Consider the following 22,417-nt stretch of genomic DNA (forward strand, 5'->3'; position numbering starts at 1 on the left):
ACAAAAGAGTCACAGCCTTGTAAAAGGAAACTGAAAATGTGTTCTTAAAAGAACTCTGAAAGCTATTATGTAATGGATAGCCACCTTTGTTTCCTACAAAAGAGAAAAGATTCTTCTTTGACAATTTCAAATTTGGGAACATCCCTTCATTATGTTTAGTCTCCTACCTTAAAGTTCTACTAATAAACTGTACATAAAACCATTATATCAAATTGCTAACACTCCATTGGTGGTAGTCTGGGCTGTCAGCTTTGCACAACTGTGCAGGAGGTGACTCTGATAATGGCAGAGAAGCTGGAGGCCTGCTGACTTAGCTTTGTGGCAGGGAAAGCCAAAAGACAGTGTCTCTGAAAGACACTACAGGGTAACAGCTCTAACATTTACACCTAAGAAACACCAGTAGAAATTGCTGAAGGTACCTTCAAGAAGCCCATGGGAGTTCAACTGTCATTGCAACCATTGCTCTGAGGGAGCTTCTGGCCTTGCAGCTATTTTAGTTACCTAATGATCATCAGATTTGCCTTAAGAGTCTCTTAGCAGTCTCCTCCAGCAATGCTTATACTACCACCCTCCTATACAGTATATCCTACAAAGCCCAGAACTCATCAAAAGTCATAGGTAGTAGCTGCATCTGTGTCAGTTTAGCAAGATAGTGACAATGCTTCAGTTCCTTCCTGCTAAGATTTTACTGTGGTATACTGTCCAAGTCAGCTGGTGTTAAAAAGCTGCTTTACTTTTAAGTGCTCCAACCCCCTTTTTTTCCCACTCTTTTCCCAGGTAGAAGTAATGTTTCCATTCTATTTTGGATTTTATCTAATCCCTAAGATCTGGTATTCCAGAAGCAGAACACTTTCATATTCCCTGAATTAAGGAATCCCTAATGCACAGCAAGCAAGGAAGTTCTATTTGGCACCTACAAATATTCCCTATATTGCTGAGGAATAAGGATTAAGAGACTAACATGTATTAAAAACAAATTAGATGCCTTAATTTTATAGGTGCTTTATAATCCTTATTTAATTTTCACTCAAACCTTATAAAGTAGATATTACTATTATTTCAATTTTAAAATTAAAATAGAGATTAACAATGCTCAAGGTCAAACCTAGGTCTGCTTTGACTCCAAATGTTTCCTTTCTTTACTAAAGCGTTATTTCTCGTCTAAACTCATCTTGTGGCAAATTCATTTGTCTTATGAGAAGATTAAAAAACATATATATCAACCAGTACCCACAGGTAATTGGCAAAGTCAAAGAAGTTATCTGAGGGGTGTAGAGGGTGGGGTGGGAGGTGGGGGGAAGGAATCTTATAAATGAAAGAACTATAACCTGTGAGAACAGGAAAGCCAACAAAATATGCTAGGTCAGGTGACAACTCTAAAGAAGACAGTTTAATAAATAATTTCAGGAATATCATACAGAATTCAGAATGAATAATTTTTAACTACTTGCATTAAAAGAAAACAATTGGGAAATTAGCAGGATTACTTGACATAGACAATAGAGGGAAGAGACTGTTTATGGAGGGGAGAGGGATCTGTCTATACAGACCAACATAAGTCAATGTAATATAGATACGAAGTTTATTTTTGTCTACATGTAACTAAAATCAAATAGAAACTATGAAAAACAAAATGTTATGTTTCAGGTTAATTTATATTGAGGTTAACTTTTCATTGTCTTAAATATTTTAGCCACAAAATTAAGTTTCTTTTTACTTGTTTGTAGCCTATGATTAATTGCACCCACTCCACCATGTGAAGAGGAAAAGGGCCTCCTGCTACCCTAGATCACACAGAAATACACTATGTCTACCCAAATATAAAATCCATGGTTCTCTCTGTATAGAATACAGTGAGGGCTTGCATTTATAGTCCTAATGCCAATGGAAATCACAGAACAGTCTTCATCTGAAAAGCTAATATCCTAAGAAAATGCACACAGAGAACATCAATTATCAGCACTCCTGATTCCAATTAACATTCCTAATCATTAGATAAGGATAAATAAAAGCTTTTATTTGAGGCATCAAGAATTCAGCAACAGCAATATATCATGTTTCTATAAGATTCCTGATAAAAATTATATGCTAGAACTTACAGAGAATCTGAAGCTCTCTTCAAGGTCACTAGACTCTCACTTCCCCTTAGTGCCTTTTATCCTTCCTCTTTCTTCCCAGGCTCCAGGTTGGTGAAATCTTTTTCCTAGGGCAATTTTCTTTTAGTTACAGTCAGCCCTCTGTAATTGAGGGTACGGAGGGACAACAATACTCATTGTGGAATGCTATTTTGTATGAGGAACTTGAGCAGATTTTAGTATGGGTGAGGGCTCCTGGAACCAACCCCGTCTCCTCTACCCTCATTGATACCAAGGGATGACTGTAGTCTTGCCTGGGTCTGTGCTCGTCAAGACAGAAGACCAATGAACAATAATTTTGACAAATCACATCCTTGCCTCCAAATCCTACTTGGAGGAAGGCATAGAAGGCTAATTATGAGAAAATACAGTCCACCCTCATTATTCATGGATTTCACATTTGCAAATTCATCTTCTCATTACAATTAACTTATAACCCCCAAATCAATACTTGAGGCACTTTCCTGGTTATTCACAGATAACCAGAGCTGGGGAAACTCTCAGTTACCTGATGTGCACTGAGATGAGACTGAACAATGCAATACTCTGCCTTCTTCTTCCAGCTTTCACACTGTAAACAAGTATCTTTTTCACGGTCTATTTACTGCTATAGTTTTTTGAATTTTTGTGCTTTTTGTTGGTGCTTTCATTGTTTAAAATGCAGTGCACTAAAGTACTGTCTGGTGTTCCTATGTGCAAAAAAGGCTGTGATATGCCCTTCAGAGAAAATACATGTGTTAGGTAAGCTTTTTCAGGTTATTTCTGTTGGCTGTGAGTTTAATGTTAATGAATAATAGTATATACTGAATAAGATGTTTTCAAACAGAAAAAAACATTATGTCTTGGTTAATGAAAATGTTGTGACCAAGAAGGTTGCAGGACCCTAACCTTGTACTTCCCTTTGGAGTAATGGTTCAGCATTTGCTGACTCAGCATCTGTGGTGAATTTATAGAACATAACTACCACAGATAATGACAAATACTCTACTTACATATACATATAATTAAAGATTAACCTCCTTCCTCCACCATTCTAATCCTCTGTAATTTCAGGCTTTTCAGAAAGCAAACAAAATGTTTTCAACCTTGCTATATTCAAAAAGATGTCTTCAGAGTTGGTTCTTAAGCTCTGTAACTACATCCACAATTGTCTAATCTACACTTTCAGATTTCATGAAAAGCCACTACATACGAAAATATCTATCCCAGCACTCAACTTGGTTGGACCTAAGCAATACCAAAGAAGTATTTTCTTAAATATTCCTTTCTTATTTAGTACTTACTGGCTTTATAACTGATGATATATCCCCACAGCCTGTGCTTTACATGCTGATACAATACAGTGTGGTATCACTTGCTAACTAATAAAAAAAACACTCTTCATATTTCACATTTGTCACATTAAATAGAGCCATTTTTAAAAGCTCATTTCATAGAATTATAAAACTGGAATATCTGGTTCTAGGTCAGCAAGATTCTCTTTTTCTTAATGTTTGTACAAGCTATCAAATAGCATATTTGAAGTCAAAGTGATATTAAACAAAGATTGAAAATCAATACCTCTAAACTAACCTAGGACAATCATTTTAAATAATCCTTGAAAAATGCCTATAATTAAAAAATCGTTAATAGTGTTCCCTAAATGGCAGTGCAACTGTGGTAAAAAAGATGACTGATGAAGAGAAACTCAATGGCCTGGTCTGCTGCTGCAATACCAGTGCTGAAACTCCTCACATTTACCTTCTTCAGTGCTTTTACTAAATCTGCATAATCGCCTGCTTCCAGTTTGGGGTTTTTCACCAGTACTTCTACAGCTTCCAGGGCTTCTTTTCTCTCTTGCCATTTTTTTGCTTCCTACAAGTAGACATAATATGAGTCACTTGTAGAATAGAAAATAAGAAAGCAAAATAAAAGTCTATTTCTTGCTTGCTACTAATTCCAAGATAGACAGATAGATAGATAGACAGATAGATAGATAGATAGATAGATAGATAGATAGATAGATAGATAGATAAATAGATAATTTGTTCTCAGAAACTTTCTAAAACTAGTTAGAAATCAAAATTACAAAACTGGGTAGCCAATCAGAATGCTTTATTAATATACACAAAATTTTGTTCATATATAAAAGTATTTTTATAGCATTTCATAACCCTAATGTTCTACAATAAGTAAACAGAATGAGGTGCCATAGACTTTCCCTTCTCATTTTCTAGGTAAACGTTAAGAATGCTCTAAACAGAAAACATTGATGCAAAGCATTTCTAGCATATCTCACAGTGGCACAACTACTGGAGAGAGGAATTTCCACATTGACAACATTAGAAAGACCAGAAAAGAACAATCATACAATCAACAACCAAAATTGTTCTAATCTGGATATTAGTTTTCCAGGTTGTAAGTATAATACTAATCCTTCTGTTTTGTGGCCATAAAGTAGAGTATGCTTCACCAGAAATCAAGCAATCATTCAATAACTTGAATACCCATGGTTTAAAAGAACTGAGGATACAAAGAAGATGACAAACCCATCACCTTGGAGGAGAAAATAGTTCAATTCAGTTTATCAAATATTTATTTGTTAATGAGAATATAAGAAGATACTGAAGGAGCTGAAAGCAGAGATAGGAAGATCTTCAACAAATAACTACCAAGTCATGATCACTGTGAAAGCAGAAGTACAAGCTGCTTTGGTAATACAGCAAGAGGACTTACGCCAATTTAGGCTGTCAGGTAAGATCTACCCTCAAAAGTGATGCTTAAGGTGAGATCTAGAGGATGAAGAGATAGTATGAGGTAAATGTGGGTAGAAGAATGTTATAAAGCAGAAAGAACAGCGTATGTTAAGGCCCAGAGTTTAGTTAGGTGGGGAATAAAAGTTTGGCGCATTTGATACTAGGAGAAGTTCATTATGACTGGAGTAGGGAGAGTGAGAGCAATTAGAGACATGGCTGGAAGGTAAGCAAGGGCCTGAAAGGTGCCACAGATGACCTCAATGGCTACAGTATGATTTCAGACATCATCTTAAAACTCATGAAAGCCACTGAAGGATTTTAATGAGGCAATAATATGGGAAGATTTACATTTTCAAAAATGACACCTCTATATTGTAGAATATGATGGGAAGGAGACAAGAGCCTACTGGGAGTCTTGCAAGAAGACTACTGCAGCATATAAGGCAAGAGCTGATTGTAGCGGTTGGGATAAGACTTTCTAAACTGGTGATAATTTTGTCTTGGGGTACATTTGGCAAAGTCCAGAGACATTTTTGATTGTCATGATTTGGAGGAATGATATTGCTAATATCTGGTGGGGGAAAGGTCAGAGATGCTGCTAAACATCCTACAAGGCACAAGACAACCCCTTAAAATAAAGAAATACCTGGCAAAAAAGGTCAGCAGTGCCAAGGCGAAGAAAGCCTGGGGTATAAAGAAAGAAAAAAGAAAGAGAGAGACACCATGGGGTAGAGAAAGAAACCCTAGGGATGGAGAAAGGGGGATGAATTCGACAGATACTTAAAGGTAAAAACTAGAGACAATGAGGAAAAGAGGATAAGTGAAAAATAATGTCTGAGTTTCTGGCAAGACGTGAAAAAAAGTGCTCAAGTGGGTACATATACAAGGCAGTATGGGAACAAAGAAGAAATGTCTGACTCACTTCATTAGGGAAGATATGGGGTGCAAGAGGGTGCACCAGGAAAAGGGTTAGCAGAGCATTCTCTAATTATATTCAAGTGATTATTTAAAATGAAATAACTGAAAGAAGTTTACCATTACTTACAATTTTGTCATAAAAGTCTTTCGGAAGTTTGGAAAGAATTTCTACTGCTTCCAAAAGCTCATAAGCATCTATCTGTGGTACCTCATCACCATCATCACCACCTTCCAGAAGGAAAACAAAACAAACCTTAAAAATGGATGAAATGGTTTTACTTATCAAACAGTTATCAGTTATCTTTTCATACCCCTGCTGAAATCTTGATACAGGAAGGAACAGGGTTATTAATCCTATGAACAACTTATGTTTTATTAAATGGCAGTCCTATAAAATGTGCCCTGTGAACACAGATTCTTGTGACAGAGCCATTCTTGCTCATTTTTATAGAAACCAGTCTTACCTCCCTCAGCATCTCCACCAGCAGACTGCTGCTGTTCCAATTTAGCTTCTAGTTCTTGCTGGGAACGCAAAAACCTACTTGGTTTGGGAGCACCTGTTGGTAGTTTGACCCATTCTTCTTCTAGTTCTTTCAACTGCAAATATCATAAAATATTTTAAAAATATATCTATATCTCTGCTATTAGAGAACATATTTATATTTACAAATATATCGCAACCCTATTTCTTATTTACGTGTATCATTATATACATTTTTTAGAACACTCTCATTAGTTAATGAATTCAGATATATTTGCACATATAATGTCTCCAATACCAATTCAAATTAAAAAAACAGACAGAATGCATTTTGTATAAATGGATATTAAGTCCTGCCACCCAACAGTATTGTAAAAGGATCTCGTAAACTGCTGTAGATTCAACACTTAACATACTGGCATCACTGAATGCACAGCATTTAACTTGAGAGGACAAAGTAACAGCAGAAACAGGTATGCTCTGAAAACAATGATTTCAAAATTAAGAATGAAAAATAATTATTTGTAAGGACAGAATGTCAACAAGGACAGGTAGCAAATATCTTCATATTAACCTTATACAAAGATAACCAAAAGACTTTGTGCCTCACCTGGACAGAGTTTATATTTTGTAATGGGGGCCTCAGAGCATCTCGAATCCATCTATAAATCTCCACAGCAATTAGTTTGGCTTCATCTCGAACAGCCTTCTCTCGGGACTCAAAGAGTTTTGGCAACACTTTGATAATTGGCTTCAGTAAGATGATTTTGGAACCAAATTCACTAGAAGTAAAAATTGGAAAACAAAAATTGTCAACATGCAATATGCTTGGGTAAAGTGTTAGATTGAATTCACTCAAATATAGTTCTGTATCTATATATTAATAGAGATAATAGGTTAAGTTTTTTTTTAAGAAAAAAGGAGCTTATAGCAATATCTATGCTTAGATGTTTTCCAAGAATATTATTTAATGCCCAGAATGCAAAATATTACCATTTTAAAACTAACTTTTGAGGTACCAGACTTGGAATTAGTCAAATGTAAGAAAAATCCAACACTGTAATATCTTAAATATGTATGTATATACATATAAAAGTTTAAAATATGAACAAATCAATTTATAAATACTTAGATGGTGAAATCTACTACTAATAAACTTTTATTAGCTCTTCTATGTAATTATGGTGATTCACACCACTTGACAGATCACTAATCCTGGCAGTGTGTGCTTCATTCCTAACTTCAAAGCTATCACACTGTAACTTTAGGTGACTTAAATCTCTTTGCTTCAGTTTTCTATGGAGAAAACAGCAGCATTCTGACTTCTTTTAAAAAGGAAGTACAGGGAACCCTGGTGTAAACTATGAATTCTGGGTGACAATGATGTACTATTGTCAACGAACATAGGTTCATTGATAGTAACAAATGTACCACAGTGGTGTGAGACGTCAATAGTTGCGGAAGATATGCATGGAGAAGTGGGCAGGGGTGTATTTTCCACTCAATTTTGCTATGAATCTAAAACTGCTCTAAAAAAAATAAGGCTGACTCTTAAAAAAAAAAAAAGGTAGTGTATTTAACATTATATATCGGTCACTTATTACATTTTTAAGTTCCCAACTGGTCAAATATAGCTTTCTGGTTCACTGCTAACATTTCTGAATAAGAAATTCTGGGGCAAGAGATTCAGTTATGAAAGAACACTGACATTGTGTAGAAGGATCCATAAATATTATTCATCTATTATCTAATGTACACAAATTTATCTCATGTACACAAAAGAAACAAAATTTTTTAGTAATAGCTACTGACGAACAGATTAAAGGACACTGTAAAAATACTCTCCCTAGAAAGTGATATTTAACAAACACCAGGTTGTGTAAATAGTTCAAATGTAGCTATCATAACATGAAAATAAACTAAATGATCTCCAAGATTTCCTCTAAAATCTCTTTTAATAGAAAAAAATATTCTAACTTGGCTCACCAAACCTTTAAGACTAAAGGAAAAAATAACTTATGGTGATGATAAACCATTCTGTTTAGGGATATTTATCATGGTGTCTGAAGAACCTAACACCTGGGATCTCTTAATTCTCCTTTATATTACTACTATTTCATCTGATTTTTGTTTGTTGGTTTGTTTCACTATCCTGGCCTATTTCTGAAAGAAATTAAAAAAACAAACAGATGGAGCAGGTTCACATGGAAAATAGATACAAAACCTAATCTTGATATTATACATATTACTAAAAAAATTTTAAAAAGAGTTCTAGAAGCCCATTTTAGGGGCCACAGAACATTTCTGGTCTCCTGAAGTTATCACTAACATAGATAGCTTGAGGAAGCTCTGGAAGTGAGGAATGAACAGTTTGATCTCAAGATTCTTGAAGATCCCAGATAGCTATCTAGTTCCACCACAGATTCTGAGACGCTCTAGGACAAATAAAGAACTACACAGGGATGGGACTAAACAACAACCTCTATAAGGAAGACATAAGAATATACCTAACTTGTTCTTTTTCTATGCTTATTCTACAAGTCAGCTTAAAAATGAAATAACCAGAGTTTACAGAATTCCAGATAAGAAATTCCCAATTTGAAGGCAGAATATAGTATATGTTTTTATTAAGAAGTCCATTATTAAGGACAGAAAAGATCTACAAAGAAAAGTGGCCTTGATAATGCAGTCAATTCACTAAATTTCTAAGATGACAGAATGAGCACACTATTTACTCACCAAAATACATGCCTATTACACTACAGTAGGCTAGGAAAAAGGAAAAAGTTATCACAAAGGAATCTAAATGAAAGTCAAATTTTATAAAAGAACATTATGAACCAAGCAAAAGACAATGTAAAAGTTTAAAGACTTACAAACTGAAGATAGTTTAACAAAATTTAAGAACGTTTATACTTTCACATATGATAAACACCAAAGAAAACATATTCTCCAAGAAGCAGGTCATACAGAAAATCACAAGAGAGCTGAGTTGGGACAATCTTCACTCCAGTAGATCACACATTTAGGATTTCACTAGAGCTGCTTTCTAAAGTGTCTCACGTGGATAGTACTGGGGACAGGGTATTGGATTAGAAGGACTGCCAAACCGGGACAAACTAGTGATTTGTCTAATTCAGATTTCCATAGAAAATTACAGCCGCTTGTGCCTGAAAGAGATCCCATTCATGAAAAACTTCACTGCCAAACAACAAGAAATTCTAGGGTTGAAAATAACTTATTACATAAGAGTAAGTTATTTTCTATTTCTGTTGCTATGCTTCTGTTTAAAGGCATACAGCATTTGCTTCTGTTTTAAAAAGCATCTAAACAAAGGTTTGTTTTGGCCAACAAACTGTGTCTTTAGTCAACATTTCAAAGTACAAGTTTATGCTTGAGGATAACAAGAGAAAAAGAGGTGCTTAAATACCCTGAGGAGTGCTCTTCTATGAAAAGGTCAATTCATAATCTGGTATCAGGTCAGAAATATCCCCTGCTTATGTTCATTAGAAAGAGATTTAGGTAAAAAACTATGCAACACACTTGAAGGTTAAATTACTGAATACAAAGTGCCACGCTTGAGGAATGACTTTAGCTTTTCCAGGTCACTTTCTTGGCTGGTGTGGCCTGCCAAATCAAGCCCAGCAGTTTTCATTTCTAATTAAACTAGGAACCCAAACTCAATTGAGATATTCCAGTTAAAAGAAAAGGTCTTACCTTAAGGCTTTCCTCAGTGTCTCTATACAGGCCACTATGATCTTGGGGTTCTTATTGTCCAGGCCTTTCAGGAGCTCTTCTTGCACAGCCTCTCCTTTCTCAATCTCTATGTACATTAGACAAATCTCAATGCCTAGCTCCTTGGCTTTCGCTTTGGGTTGGTTGAACACTTTACTTACAACACCTGATACAACTTCTCCTGTGGTTCTGTAATATAGATTACAAACAACAACAACCACATCCATAAAAACAGTCTTTAGTAGAAAGAGCTGGAAAAGGTCATGGAAAGTGGGGGAAACAAATACTTTTTTATATGCTTAGAAATAAAGTAAATGAGTCTGATTTTAAAATATATGTTCAAGAACATTAAAAAAAAACAAACCTCAAGCAAACCATAAAAGTTTAAGACATGTCACACCAGACAACAACACAGAACCATAGTGTCTATTTACACATACAGGAAATTTAAACAAGAAAGTAAAAATCCCTTGAAATCCCACTACCCAGAGAAAACTACTTTCAACTTTTTAGTATCCATCCTTTCAGATCTTTCTATATGCACAGTTAGATATATAGATAAATTTTAGAAAAATAAGATTATAGAGTTCTTAAAATATTTTTCAAAAAGCAAAAAATCATTTAAAACACTTCTTAGGACAAGAGAATTTCTCCACAGAGGGAATGGATATGTACCTTTAATAACAGAAGGCTGCCCCTGACTGCTTGGCAAGACTTTACAGAACTTTATTGCTTTGAGTCTCTTCTAAATTAATTATAACCTGTACTACAAACCAGCGTTTGTCAAAAAAGTTTCTAGTACTAGAAAAAAAAAAGAAATTAAAAGTGATGGTCTCATTAATGAATGGCAAGGGAAACTCAGTGATGCTGGTTAACAAAACTGTCAAATTAATGACTGTCCTTCTTGGTATAAATTTTGAGGTTGGAGTCAAGTACAGTTAGCTCTTCACATTGGTGGGTTCCTCATCTATGGATCCAACTAAATTCTGATACAAAATACTTGGAAAAAAACAAGTTTATACTGTATAGCACAGGGAACGATACTGAATATCTTGTAGTAACCTATAATGAAAAAGAATATGAAAACGAATATATGTATGTATATGTATGGCTGAACTATTATGCTGTACACCAGGAATTGACACAACATTGTAAATTGACTATACTTCAACTAAAAAGCAAATTTGGGGGAAAAAAATTCCAGAAAGTTCTAAAAAGCAAAACTTGAATTTGACACACAACCAGCAATTATTTACACATCACTTACATTGTATTTACAATTATTTACATATCATTTACATTACATTAGACATTGAGAATAAACTAGGGATGATTTAAAGTAAACAGCAGGATGTATGTAGGTTATATGCAAATACTAGGCCATTTTATATAAGGGACTTGAGAGTTTTGCTAGCCTTGGGAGTGGGGGTGGGGGCTTTTGTCCTTTAACAAATTCCTCTGTAGATACGGAGGGATGGCTGTATCTATTTCTTGTGGGATTAAAGAAAGGGCTCCCCCAACTCCCCCTTTTTTTTTTGGTTTGGAGGGCTCCTTTCAATGACAAAGACCAGCAATAGAAAAATCAAGTTCATGAGGTATGGGAGACTGGGGTGACTAGAAACCCACGGCTTAAGTCAAATAAGCCAGGAATTACAGAGACTGCTTAGTTAGCATTATCTCTCCTAAGAGACAAAAATGCCTAATGATCACAGACAGAAAGATGTGACTGGAAACTTTGTAGAAAAAGACTTTAGTAATGCCCAAATGTTTTCAGTGAAATTCTGATGCCTTTGCTACCAACCTCAGTTTCTTCTAAAAGTTACTAAAGATTTTCCCCTCTTAGTTTAGAGTAATTTCCATGCAAAAGTCTCAAAAGGAAAATTACTTGCTCATTAAACCTTACGGTAAAAACTCAAGATCTGATTTCTAATTTGCTCCTTTTTAGAAATCTCATGTACCACTTAAACTTCTGAGAGCAAATAAAGATTGAATAAAAAACATGAAAAAAAAAATCAAGAAGCTATGAAAGTTAAGAAATGATTATCTTCTAAAAGATATCTGACTATCTGTCTGAGCACAATGATCCATAAATATACATAAATTAATTCCTGTAGCACCAGACAGGAGTTTTTACCAGAATAGTTGGAAAGAAACTACTTACTTTCCCGCTACATGGGCATTTTCAACATAAACAAGTGCAGCTTCTAATCCTTTCAACTGAACCACTGCATTGGAATCAGTCACAAATTTTTTGATCAATCCTAAAAATTTGGACCATTCTGGGCTCTTTTCATCCTTTATTTTCTGGAAGATCTTCAGGGCTTCTTCATATCCACTTAACCTTGCTTTCCACAGCTAAAAAAAAAAAAAAGTATTTTGACACAAAACAAAATTTAATGATATTATTATCTACTCTTAATGGCGGGGTAGGGGGAACGACTAACTTATACTAGGTAATTTGAACAAAGGACTCCAGATTAGAAACGAAAAAGGAGTTTAAGAAATCCAGATGGTTTTCAAAACAGATTAATAAACATTTTCTTATAAGTGTTTTAATATTTATGATATTCTGCCAAGGCCTTCTAGAATTCATAACAGGCCACTATGAATGTATCTCACTTTATATCCAAGTATTAGTTATTACTTCTTCGTAATATGGCATTAAAGATGTAACAATTCAAACATGAGAAATTTTCCTGCTGAAACTGCCCAATTCCCGAAGTATGCTGTTCTTCAGTTGTATTGTATAATCATTAGGCAGCTTTATACTACACCATATGTATAACTGCTGACAAAACAAGCCAATGACACTGAAATGTGAGTTCCAGAAAAGTCTTACCTTGTGTTCACATTTCTGATCAACCGGCAGTTTCATCCACTCACTGTCATCTCCCATTGTGCTTCCAGTTTCTCCTTAGAATTAAGAGTAATTCCTGGTCAGACAAAAATCGGTATCTATTAACTCTAGCAAGCAAGATTTCTCTTAAGAAAAATTGACTTTTCTGAGATTACTATTTTATCATGCATATACCAATGAGAGTAAAAAAGTTCATTTTGTTGGTCAAATGCCCATTTAATTCCATTAATAGAACATTTAAAAAGTAAAGTAAATGAAAGTCAATCAAAAATTTACCTTTTTTTTTTTTAAAAAAATGATGCTTATATATTTTCCCAAATGAGGACTTCTTAGATATATGACAAAGCTAGAACAAAATGGAAAAGCTGAGCTACTTGGCCTATTAAAAGGGCAGGAAAAAAGTTTCAAAAAAAGTCATACTTTTAACCTAAAATTTCATATAGAAAATAATCAACATGGAAAGAATCTTAATGCTACCCAGTTCTCTACCTAATTCTGGTAAATAAATACGTTTACATAAACTAGTAACAAATTAAATCCCTGAATAACTATTCCTTCATAAACGTTAAACCATTTTTCAGTTAGTGAGGTTTAAGTCAACATTCCTTTAACAACTTAACAACTTCATAACACCCTTTTTCCTGATTATAAAAGTAATGTATGTTAGCTGTAGAAAGCCTGAAAAGTATAGAGAATACATAAGAAAGGAAAGTATTAAAACACAATTTCACTATCAATTAGTAACCATGATGTACACTGAAGTGTGAATATACTTGAAATCCTTCCAGGTTCTTTCCAATGCGCATATAGTGTATAAATTATATGAAAAAGGGCTAATCCTCTTGTAATTTTTTTCTTACACGGCCATAAACATTTCACCATATTTAAAGGTTGCATAGCACTCCATTTTATGACTGTACCATTATCATCAATCTTAACATTGGGCAATTAAATTGTTTCAGATTTTTCAATATTATACATAACATAAAAGCTATCTTGCTTATCTCTCCATCTCCAGTCCTGGTCTGACATAAAATATATCTTCAATAAATATTTGTTGAATGAAAATATATCTTGATAGTTTCTGCTATGAATCAGGCACTGTGTAAAGTACTTTTTAAACATGTTGCTTCATTATACTAACAACAACTACCTGAAAGGTATTCTCCCCACCTTACACACTAGACTCACAAAGATAAAGTAATTTGCCCAAAACAACAAAGCTAGCATGCAGTGAGATCAAACTAAGATTTCAAAGTCTGTATCTCTGCCTTTACAACTTGTTGCCTCTCATCAAAATGTAGGAAGTATTCCAGGGAAAGTTATTAGAGACTGAATTGTAAAAGTTTAGTAGAGTAAATGGAACTTTCATTAAGACTTCTCTTCAAAATCCCCACGACTCAGTGAAACAACAATGTGTTTTACAGTAGGAGTCAAACCTTAACAGAGAAAACCTTTCAGGGTTTGATCTGGACTACTTTCCAGCCTTACTCTATACCCCCTTACTTTTCTTGTAGCACTTCATACTTTAGCCTTCCTGAACTTTTCGGAACTCTAGTACAGCAATAGTGAGAGATGAAATAGTACAACAGTGTGGAAAACACTAAGGCAATTATTCAAATTGAAGATGCACATACTCTACTATCCAGCAACTCCACGCCTAAGTAAATACCCTAGAAATTGATGCCAACTGCACCAGAAAACCTATATGAGGATACTCATAGCAATGTTGTTTATAAAAGTCAAAAGCTGCAAACACTTCACAAGTTTATCAAAGAGAGAAGGAATAAATAGTGGTATATTCATGAGTGTAATATTATACAGCAACTAAAATGAATGAACTATGCAATGCTTCTCAAACTCTATTGTGATGGATCAATTTTTTTTTAATTTCAAGTAACTGTACACTGATATGTTTGAAAAATACTATAAAAAACTTATTAGATCTATGTATTTTTAAAATTCCCCAAGTGAATCCAAAATAGTCTAGTCACTATGTAAAACAATTGGTGGTTGTTTAAAAAGTTATGATATGGCCCTGCAATTCCATTCCTGGGTATACACCCAAAAGAACTGAAAGCAGGTACTCCAACAAATACATGTACATGCATATTCATGGCAGCACTATTCGAATTGGCCAAAAGTCAGTCCAAGTGTCCATCAGTGGATGAATAAACTGTGGTATGTACATGCAATGGACTATTACTCAGCCATAAATGGGAATGAAGTAGTTACTTCTGATACATGCTACAACATGGATGAACTTCACAAACACAATGCTAAGTGAAGGAAGTCAAACACAAAAGGTCCCATATTGTATGATCCCATTTATAGGAAATATCGGGGATAGATCAATCCATAAAGATAGAATGCAGACTAGTGGTTGCCAGGGGTTGGGGAGACAGGGGGAATGGAGAGAAACTGCTTAACGGGTAAAGAGTTTTACTGTGATATGATGGAAATGTTACTGTTCTGGAACTAGACAGATATGGTGGTTGCACAACATTGTGAATATATAAAATGCCATTGAACTGTTCACTTTAAAATGGTTAGTTTTATGTTACGTGAATTTCACCTCAATAAAAATTTTTTAAGTTCCTAGGTGATTCTAATGTGCAACCTTTAATGTTACTTTCTTGGCACAAGTTTGAGCTGCAAAAGCAATCTTTCCCATCTTAGTGTTTTTCAAAGAGAACCAGTCAATGAAAGCTTTAAAACACTTTCCAACTCAGAGAAATGTGAACAATAATATTCGATTGTTGGTATTCTATGAGTTCACTGCAATACTTCTTTTTTATTGTTGGTTACTTTTAGAAACGTGAAGAAAAAAATGTTGTCCAACCTAACTGCCTCATATAAAATACAGGTGCCACTGTGCAATACTTCCTGAAATGGCTTCTACTACTTCATAGCCTGAGTTTTAAAAAATTGGTGTTCATGATTTTGCTGCTTTCCATTCAAAGTTTTGCTTCACATCCACTGAAACAATGAATACAGTGTTTTATGTATATATATATGTGACACTGAGAACTAGTGCTCTGTCTTTATCTTTTTCCAGGATTGCCATACCAAGAAAAAAATCAACTTCATTAATTTTTCCCATAATTATTTTAATTAAAAAAATTTTTTTTACACATATAAGAAAAAATCTGTTATGAAGCATTATAAGAAAATTGACATGTTGACCTACTACCTAATCTAAAAATTAGAATAAACCAATATTATTACTGCAGTTGTGCATTTCTTTCCTACCCCATCCTTCTTTCCACAGAAGCACTTCCCTGAAGTTCGTTTAGTTCTATGCTGTAGTCAGTCACACATTCCTAAACAAAATTAACTGTGCTTGTTTGTGAGCCTTAGAAAATTATACTGTTGCAGTCTTCCATAACTTGCTTTTTTCATTCAATATTTCATTTGTAAAACTCATCCATGTGGTATACTATGGTTCAAAGCTATTCGAAGTGTGGTCTAAAGAATTGTGCTGGCTCACAGACTTAGCATTCAGAGATAAGTATAGAAAGAGGTAAGCGTTTAGAAACTGCCATAGCATCTATTCTAACTTCTTTTATTATAGTGGTTTGAAGGATTAAAAAAAAGTTCAGGAAGGCTAAAGTATGAAATGCTACAAGAAAAGTAAGATGGTATAGAGTAAGGCTGGAAAGTAGTCCAGATCAGACCCTGAAAGGTTTTGTAAGCAATGTTAAGAAATTCTGACTTTACCCCAAAGGTAGAAGGAGACTTTGAAGGACTATAAGTAGGAGAATTTCATATGCTATGAAATTTGCATTTTTCAGAGACTATATAATGTAAAATTAAAAGCAATCTAAAAAATGTCTTGGAAGGCAGTAACAGTGGAGGTAAATCAGTTAGAAGGCTGTAATCTAAACGAAGGATGATGATGGCCTGAAACTAAGAGTAGTAGCAATGCAAGTGAAGAAAAGGGGACGGATTTTAGAGATATAAGGAATGTCAAAGACTGCCCTTATTGAGTAAATGCAGAAGAGGTGTAAGACAGGGATGAAGATGAAATTTTGGACAAGGTTGAGTTTGAGATGTGTACTAGACAAGGGTAGAAGTGAGCAGCAGTCGGAGATTCAAGCCTGCTGCTGGAGAGAGATCTGTTCTGGAGATTAAAAGTTAGGCATTACCAGTAGATAAATGTAATTAAAACCAAGAGGGTGGATGATAGCACTGAGGGAGAGTACACAGTGAGAAGAGACTTGGGTTAGCGTTTAGGTGAAACCAGCATCTACAGGACAGGTAGATGAGCCCCTTAATCCATTATGTACACTGCCTGACACATAAAAAATGATCAATTAATGTCTGCTGGGGAAAGAAAAAATCCACAATAATCCAGAATGCAGTAGTAATCTTATCAAATTTGAGTTTTCACTACTTTAGGAAATTTTTATTACCTCTATTTCTGTCTGCAAATCTAAATTTTAAGAAAGAAAAAGAATTTTGTATATTCAAAACTACCGCTAACTTGAGGTGAGACCTTGGGTAAGTTACTTAGTCAAATGTATATTGCCTCAGCATGCCCCTGTGTAAAGTGGGAATAATAGTAAATACCTGAGAGGGTTGTTGTGTGGATTAAATGAGCCAGTACATATAAAGCTCATAGACTAGGTACTTGGCATCTAGCAAGGGCTCAATAAATGTGAGTATTTTACTATCACTATCCATATCTGGCATTCCAAATTTGAAAATATTTATTTCACTTCTAAATTACAGTTGATTTTTAGAATTTTAAACGATTAAAAGAACAAACACAAATACTCAAACTGAATTTAGTTAGACATTCTACTCATAATAATTACTTGAAAATGATATACCCATTAATACAAGCCATAAGTTGAATATTTGAAAGAGAATAAAATGCACAGACCTCTTCTAATTTTATTATAGTTACTTTATTTTCTTTACTTTTATTTATGCACTGACCAAATAAAAAACTGAAACTATGGCTTTTGTTTTGTTTTCCAACCTCTCTTGGTCTAGTTAACACTTGGGGGCAACATCATGTATCTCTCTCTTGCTTCTTCAAATATAAAATGGAATTAATACCATTTACCTCCCATTTCTCAAGAGTCTACAAAAAGGGTTCTTTTCTTGGTGTCATAAACCCTTTGTAAAGTCTATAGACACCTTCTTAGAATATTATTTAATGCATAAAATATATAAGATTATATTAAATTAGTTATGTTGAAATATAGTTATCAAAATATTTTAAAATGTGAATACATGAGTTTCTCCATTAATACATTAAATAAAATCTAGCGGCAGATTCAATAACTACTGTTAATTCTAAAGTTATGATGATTAAAAACATTTTGATATATTATATAATGTGATTATGAAAATTATTTCTACTGGTGACAAAGGCAAAGGTTCTAATGTTACTGTAGTTTATTGCCTATATTAATTGAAAATGTTAAAATTTCAGTCAAAAAGTTAGTGAAAAGAAAGGTGTAATTATTTTTCCATACAAGTTTACAGAGTCCCTGAATTCTAACCCAGGTTGAAATCTCTTTGTCTACAACCTTTGAAATTCTATGATCACAGGAAGGCTCTTTATTTTCAAAGACTTTAAGGCACCGTTTATAATCATTCCAAAGTCCCTAGTTATAATAATAGAAATTAACACCAAACCTGTATTTCAGTAGCACTTTACATTTTATAAGTATTTTTATAATCATTCTCTTATTTGAGACGCTAGCGAGGAAGACATTTAATCACTTCTATGTATTTCATAATGTAAATGCAAGCACACTGTTATATTGTCTCATTCAGGTTTCTTTTGTCTTTTTTTGTATTATTCTTAGTTATGTGACTCTTTCTTACTCAAATATAAGATTCTCTTTTTTTAAAAAAAACTTTTTTAATTCAGTTATAGTCATTCTACAATGCTGTGTCAAATTCCAGTGTAGAGCACAATTTTTCAGTTTTACATGAACATACATATTCATTCATTGTCACTTATTTTTTTGCTGTGAGTATAAGATTCTCTTGAGCAAAAGCTTTTTGTCTTATTAATCTCTATCTTCATAAGGCTAAAATAAATAAATAATAAATAAAAATAAAGCAAGCATCATTATCCTCTTTTTACATATGGGGAAAAAGAGGTTTAGTGTCTTGCCCAAGGTCCCATAAGTAATGATCTAGAAAACTATTTCTTGATTCCTAGTTTGGTGAAATTCCTACAACTTAACCTACGTATGGTTTCTACATGACCTATAATGAACTCTATTCACACTATATAAATAGTAAGAATTATTTTGGTGATTACCTAACTCAATAAAAATATAAAGAGCAAATGACAGTATATGTGAAAGACAAGTTTATTTGCCTCCAAAGGACTTAGGTAGTTTATGGAAATTTAAAATATGTTAGTTGGTAAGGGGGAATCATCCCTAATCAGCAGCTGCCTGATAATCGAGCTTACCTACCCATTTGGGCCTCAAAACACTGTTAACCTGTCTTTGCATAAGAGAGGAAGGACTACAGTTTTCATTGTAATTTGCAGTTATTTATGCAGTCCAACCCTTCTCCCTCACAAGCCTTATTCCACTGAGTAACTGACTCTGCCAGTTGGAAATGAAAATCTTTCCCTAAGATTAATAAAAAAAAAAACCCAAAAGGGTGGTAGACTATAATCTCTATAGTTCATATTCATATTAGTTTTAAATTTCTGACTACAATTCTAGAACATTTGCGGGGGGTAAGGGAAAGGTCATTAAAGTGGCCACTTGTTTGAAAGTTAAACTTTGTAGCTGCAAATTTTAACTAGCCATTATCACAAAGGAAAGTAAAGGCCTGAGGAACATTCAGAACAGATTCAGGAAGCAATGAAGACTGTCAGAGTTCATAAAATGGAATACGTGTAGAATAAACAAACAATTTCATGAAAAGTCACACAAGTTAAAGGCCCGAATGATCTCTTTAGAGCAGTGTAGTACTGTTTTCAATACACACAGCAAATTAAAACCAAACTAGCCAGAGTGGAAATAACCCAAAAGTCCATCTGCTGATAAAATATGGTAAATCCATACAATGGAATATGATTCAGCAATGAGAAGAAATGAAGTACTACAAAGAATTCCTAAAACTCAGCAACAAAAAAGCAAACAACTCAATTAAAAAATGGGCAAAGGACTTAACATTTATCTGAAGAAGATACACAAATGTCCAATAAGTACGTAAAATGATGCTCAACATTCCTAACCATTAGGGAAATGTAAATCAAAACTATAAGATACCACCTCACATGTATTAGGATGGCTACTAATAAAAAACCCAGAAAACAACAAACTGGCAAGGATATAGAGAAATAGGAAAGCTTGTACACTGTTGGCGAGAATGTAAAATGGTACAGCTACTGTGGAAAACAGTACAGCAGTTTCTCAAAAAATTAAAAAATAGAATTACCATATTATCCAGCAATTCTGCTTCTGGGTATATGCCCAAAAGAACTGAAAGCAGAGTCTCAAAGAGATATTTGTACACCCCTGTCATAGCAGCGTTGTTCACAACTAAAACGTGAAAACAATTCAAGTGTCCATTGATGGATGAATGGATAAACAAAATGTGGTATACACATAGAATGGAGTATCATTCAGCTTAAAAAGGAAACAAATTATGACATATGCTATAACCTGGATGAACCTTGAGGACATTATGTTAAGTGAAGTAAGTCAGCCACAAAGAGACAAATACTCTATGATTCCATTTAAATGAAGTACTTAGAGTAGCCCAAATCATAGTGAGAGAAGGTAGAATGGCTGTTGCCAGCAGATGGATGGAGAGGGGGAACAAGGGGTTTCTGTTCAATGGGTATAATTTTTCAGTTTTACAAGATGAAAAAATTATGGAGATGGATGGTGGTGGCTATACAACATTACAAATGTATTTAATACCACTGAATTGCACACTTAAAAATGCTTAAGATGGTAAATTTTGTTATGTGTATTTTATCACACATACGCAAAAGAAAAGAGGTACTGATACATGCTACAATATGGATGAACCTTGAAAATATTACACTTAGTGAAAGAAGTCAGTCACAAAGGACCACATACTGTATAATTCTATTTATATAAAATGTCCACAATAGGCAATCTATAGAGACAGAATGTAGATGAATGGTTGCCTATGACTGGGATGTTTGGGCATATCAGAAGGGTGATTAGATGGTTAAGGAGTGTGGGGTTTCTTTTTGGGGTAATGAAATTGACTAGTTCTAAAACTGACTGTGGTGATGGTTGCACAAATCTGTAAGTATGCTGAAAGTCACCGAATTGTACACTTTAAATAGGTGAATGGTATGTAAATTACATATCTCATTAAAATTGTTTTTAAAAAATCAAACTAACAAAGTTTACTAACCAAATTTCTGAGGAGGTAAGAATGATTTATTTGTTAAGGCTGCCAATCATCTTACATGTACATGAGTTGGTTGTAAAGGTTAGAATCCTTTCTAATAACCGGATCTCCATTCCAATTTTACCTTAAGCACCCATTCACTGAATTTCCCTATGGGTAAACTGTGATGGCTCAAGGAGTTCACAGGAGTACAAGTAGACATCTAAACAAATAACCATTATACAAAATGTATTGTATGTGGGAAGTTCCCTAAGCAAGGGACACATAAGGGTTAAGAGAGTTCAAAGATATGATTAACCACCATGAGTGAGGGATGGATGGTGAAAATCCCATAGAAAAGGATGGCATCTGAACTCAGTAATAAGTGATAGGTGAATTAAAAAAAAAAAAAAGAGTGGAGAGGAGATATTCTAGGCCGAGAAAACGAGAAAGGCAAAGTCCTGGAGGTAGAAGAGTACAGAGTATGTTTAGGGAACACTGAATGGATCAATTTATTAGAGTATATGACCAAAAAATAGACTAGGGTCAGATCATATATAATCTTGAATATTAAGTTAAACAGCAGAGAATAGTGATGAACTAAAGCAGGGCAATGACATAATCTCATCTACTTTAGAAAGATAAATCTATGTAGAATGAATTGGAAGGGAGAGAAAGCAGAGAGTCCTGATAGGAAATTACTACAGTACTCCAGGACAAAGATAAATAGGAGCCAGAACTCCTAGGAATGGAAACGATGGGCAGAGGAGACTGAAAGGGGAGGTACGTTAAAGAAGTAAAATCGGTAAGCCTTAGCAACTAAGGATGTGGGAGTAGAAAGAAGAGTCTACTGCTCTTCTCTGTAGGAGGCCCGACTACGTGACTCGGAGAACAGTGGTGCCAATGACAGGAAAATGTCAGAAGAAAGTTCTGAGTTGTTTGTTTATGGGGATTGGAGAAGAGGTGAAGAATATGATCAGTCTGGTATTAGACATAAGAAATATAACCTTTAAGTGGCCAGAAGTGTGGCACCAGGGATGAACAGAGGGTTCTGGATTTTATAAACAAAGACATAGGAAATCAAGTTTTCATTACACAGCAAGGTTTGATGTTCTAAAAGTAAAATTGTCAACAAACAGAAGCACTAATAAAGTGCACTAATAAAGTTAATTTGACCTCTATATGATGTTTGCTA

General features: G+C 34.3%; 1 protein-coding gene across 7 annotated transcripts in view; it reads right to left on the reverse strand.

The window, feature by feature from the left end:
* Window positions 1-22,417, reverse strand: part of CKAP5 (cytoskeleton associated protein 5) — an 89,641-nt gene that overhangs the window by 46,282 nt on the left and 20,942 nt on the right. For 5 of the 7 annotated variants that reach the window (XM_006212285.4, XM_072969885.1, XM_072969886.1 and 2 more), the window contains exons 2-8: window positions 12,844-12,937; window positions 12,166-12,359; window positions 9,987-10,193; window positions 6,880-7,051; window positions 6,253-6,385; window positions 5,916-6,016; window positions 3,876-3,989 (exon numbers count right to left, since the gene is read on the reverse strand). In XM_006212285.4, coding sequence (XP_006212347.1) covers window positions 3,876-3,989; window positions 5,916-6,016; window positions 6,253-6,385; window positions 6,880-7,051; window positions 9,987-10,193; window positions 12,166-12,359; window positions 12,844-12,900 — 978 coding nt within the window. In that variant the 5' untranslated portion in view covers window positions 12,901-12,937. The remainder of the gene's footprint in view (window positions 1-3,875; window positions 3,990-5,915; window positions 6,017-6,252; window positions 6,386-6,879; window positions 7,052-9,986; window positions 10,194-12,165; window positions 12,360-12,843; window positions 12,938-22,417) is intronic. The other 2 variants (XM_072969887.1, XM_072969888.1) reach the window with 1 other exon arrangement.

Source organism: Vicugna pacos, chromosome 10 (genome assembly GCF_048564905.1).
Source record: "Vicugna pacos chromosome 10, VicPac4, whole genome shotgun sequence".
NCBI lineage: Eukaryota > Metazoa > Chordata > Mammalia > Artiodactyla > Camelidae > Vicugna > Vicugna pacos.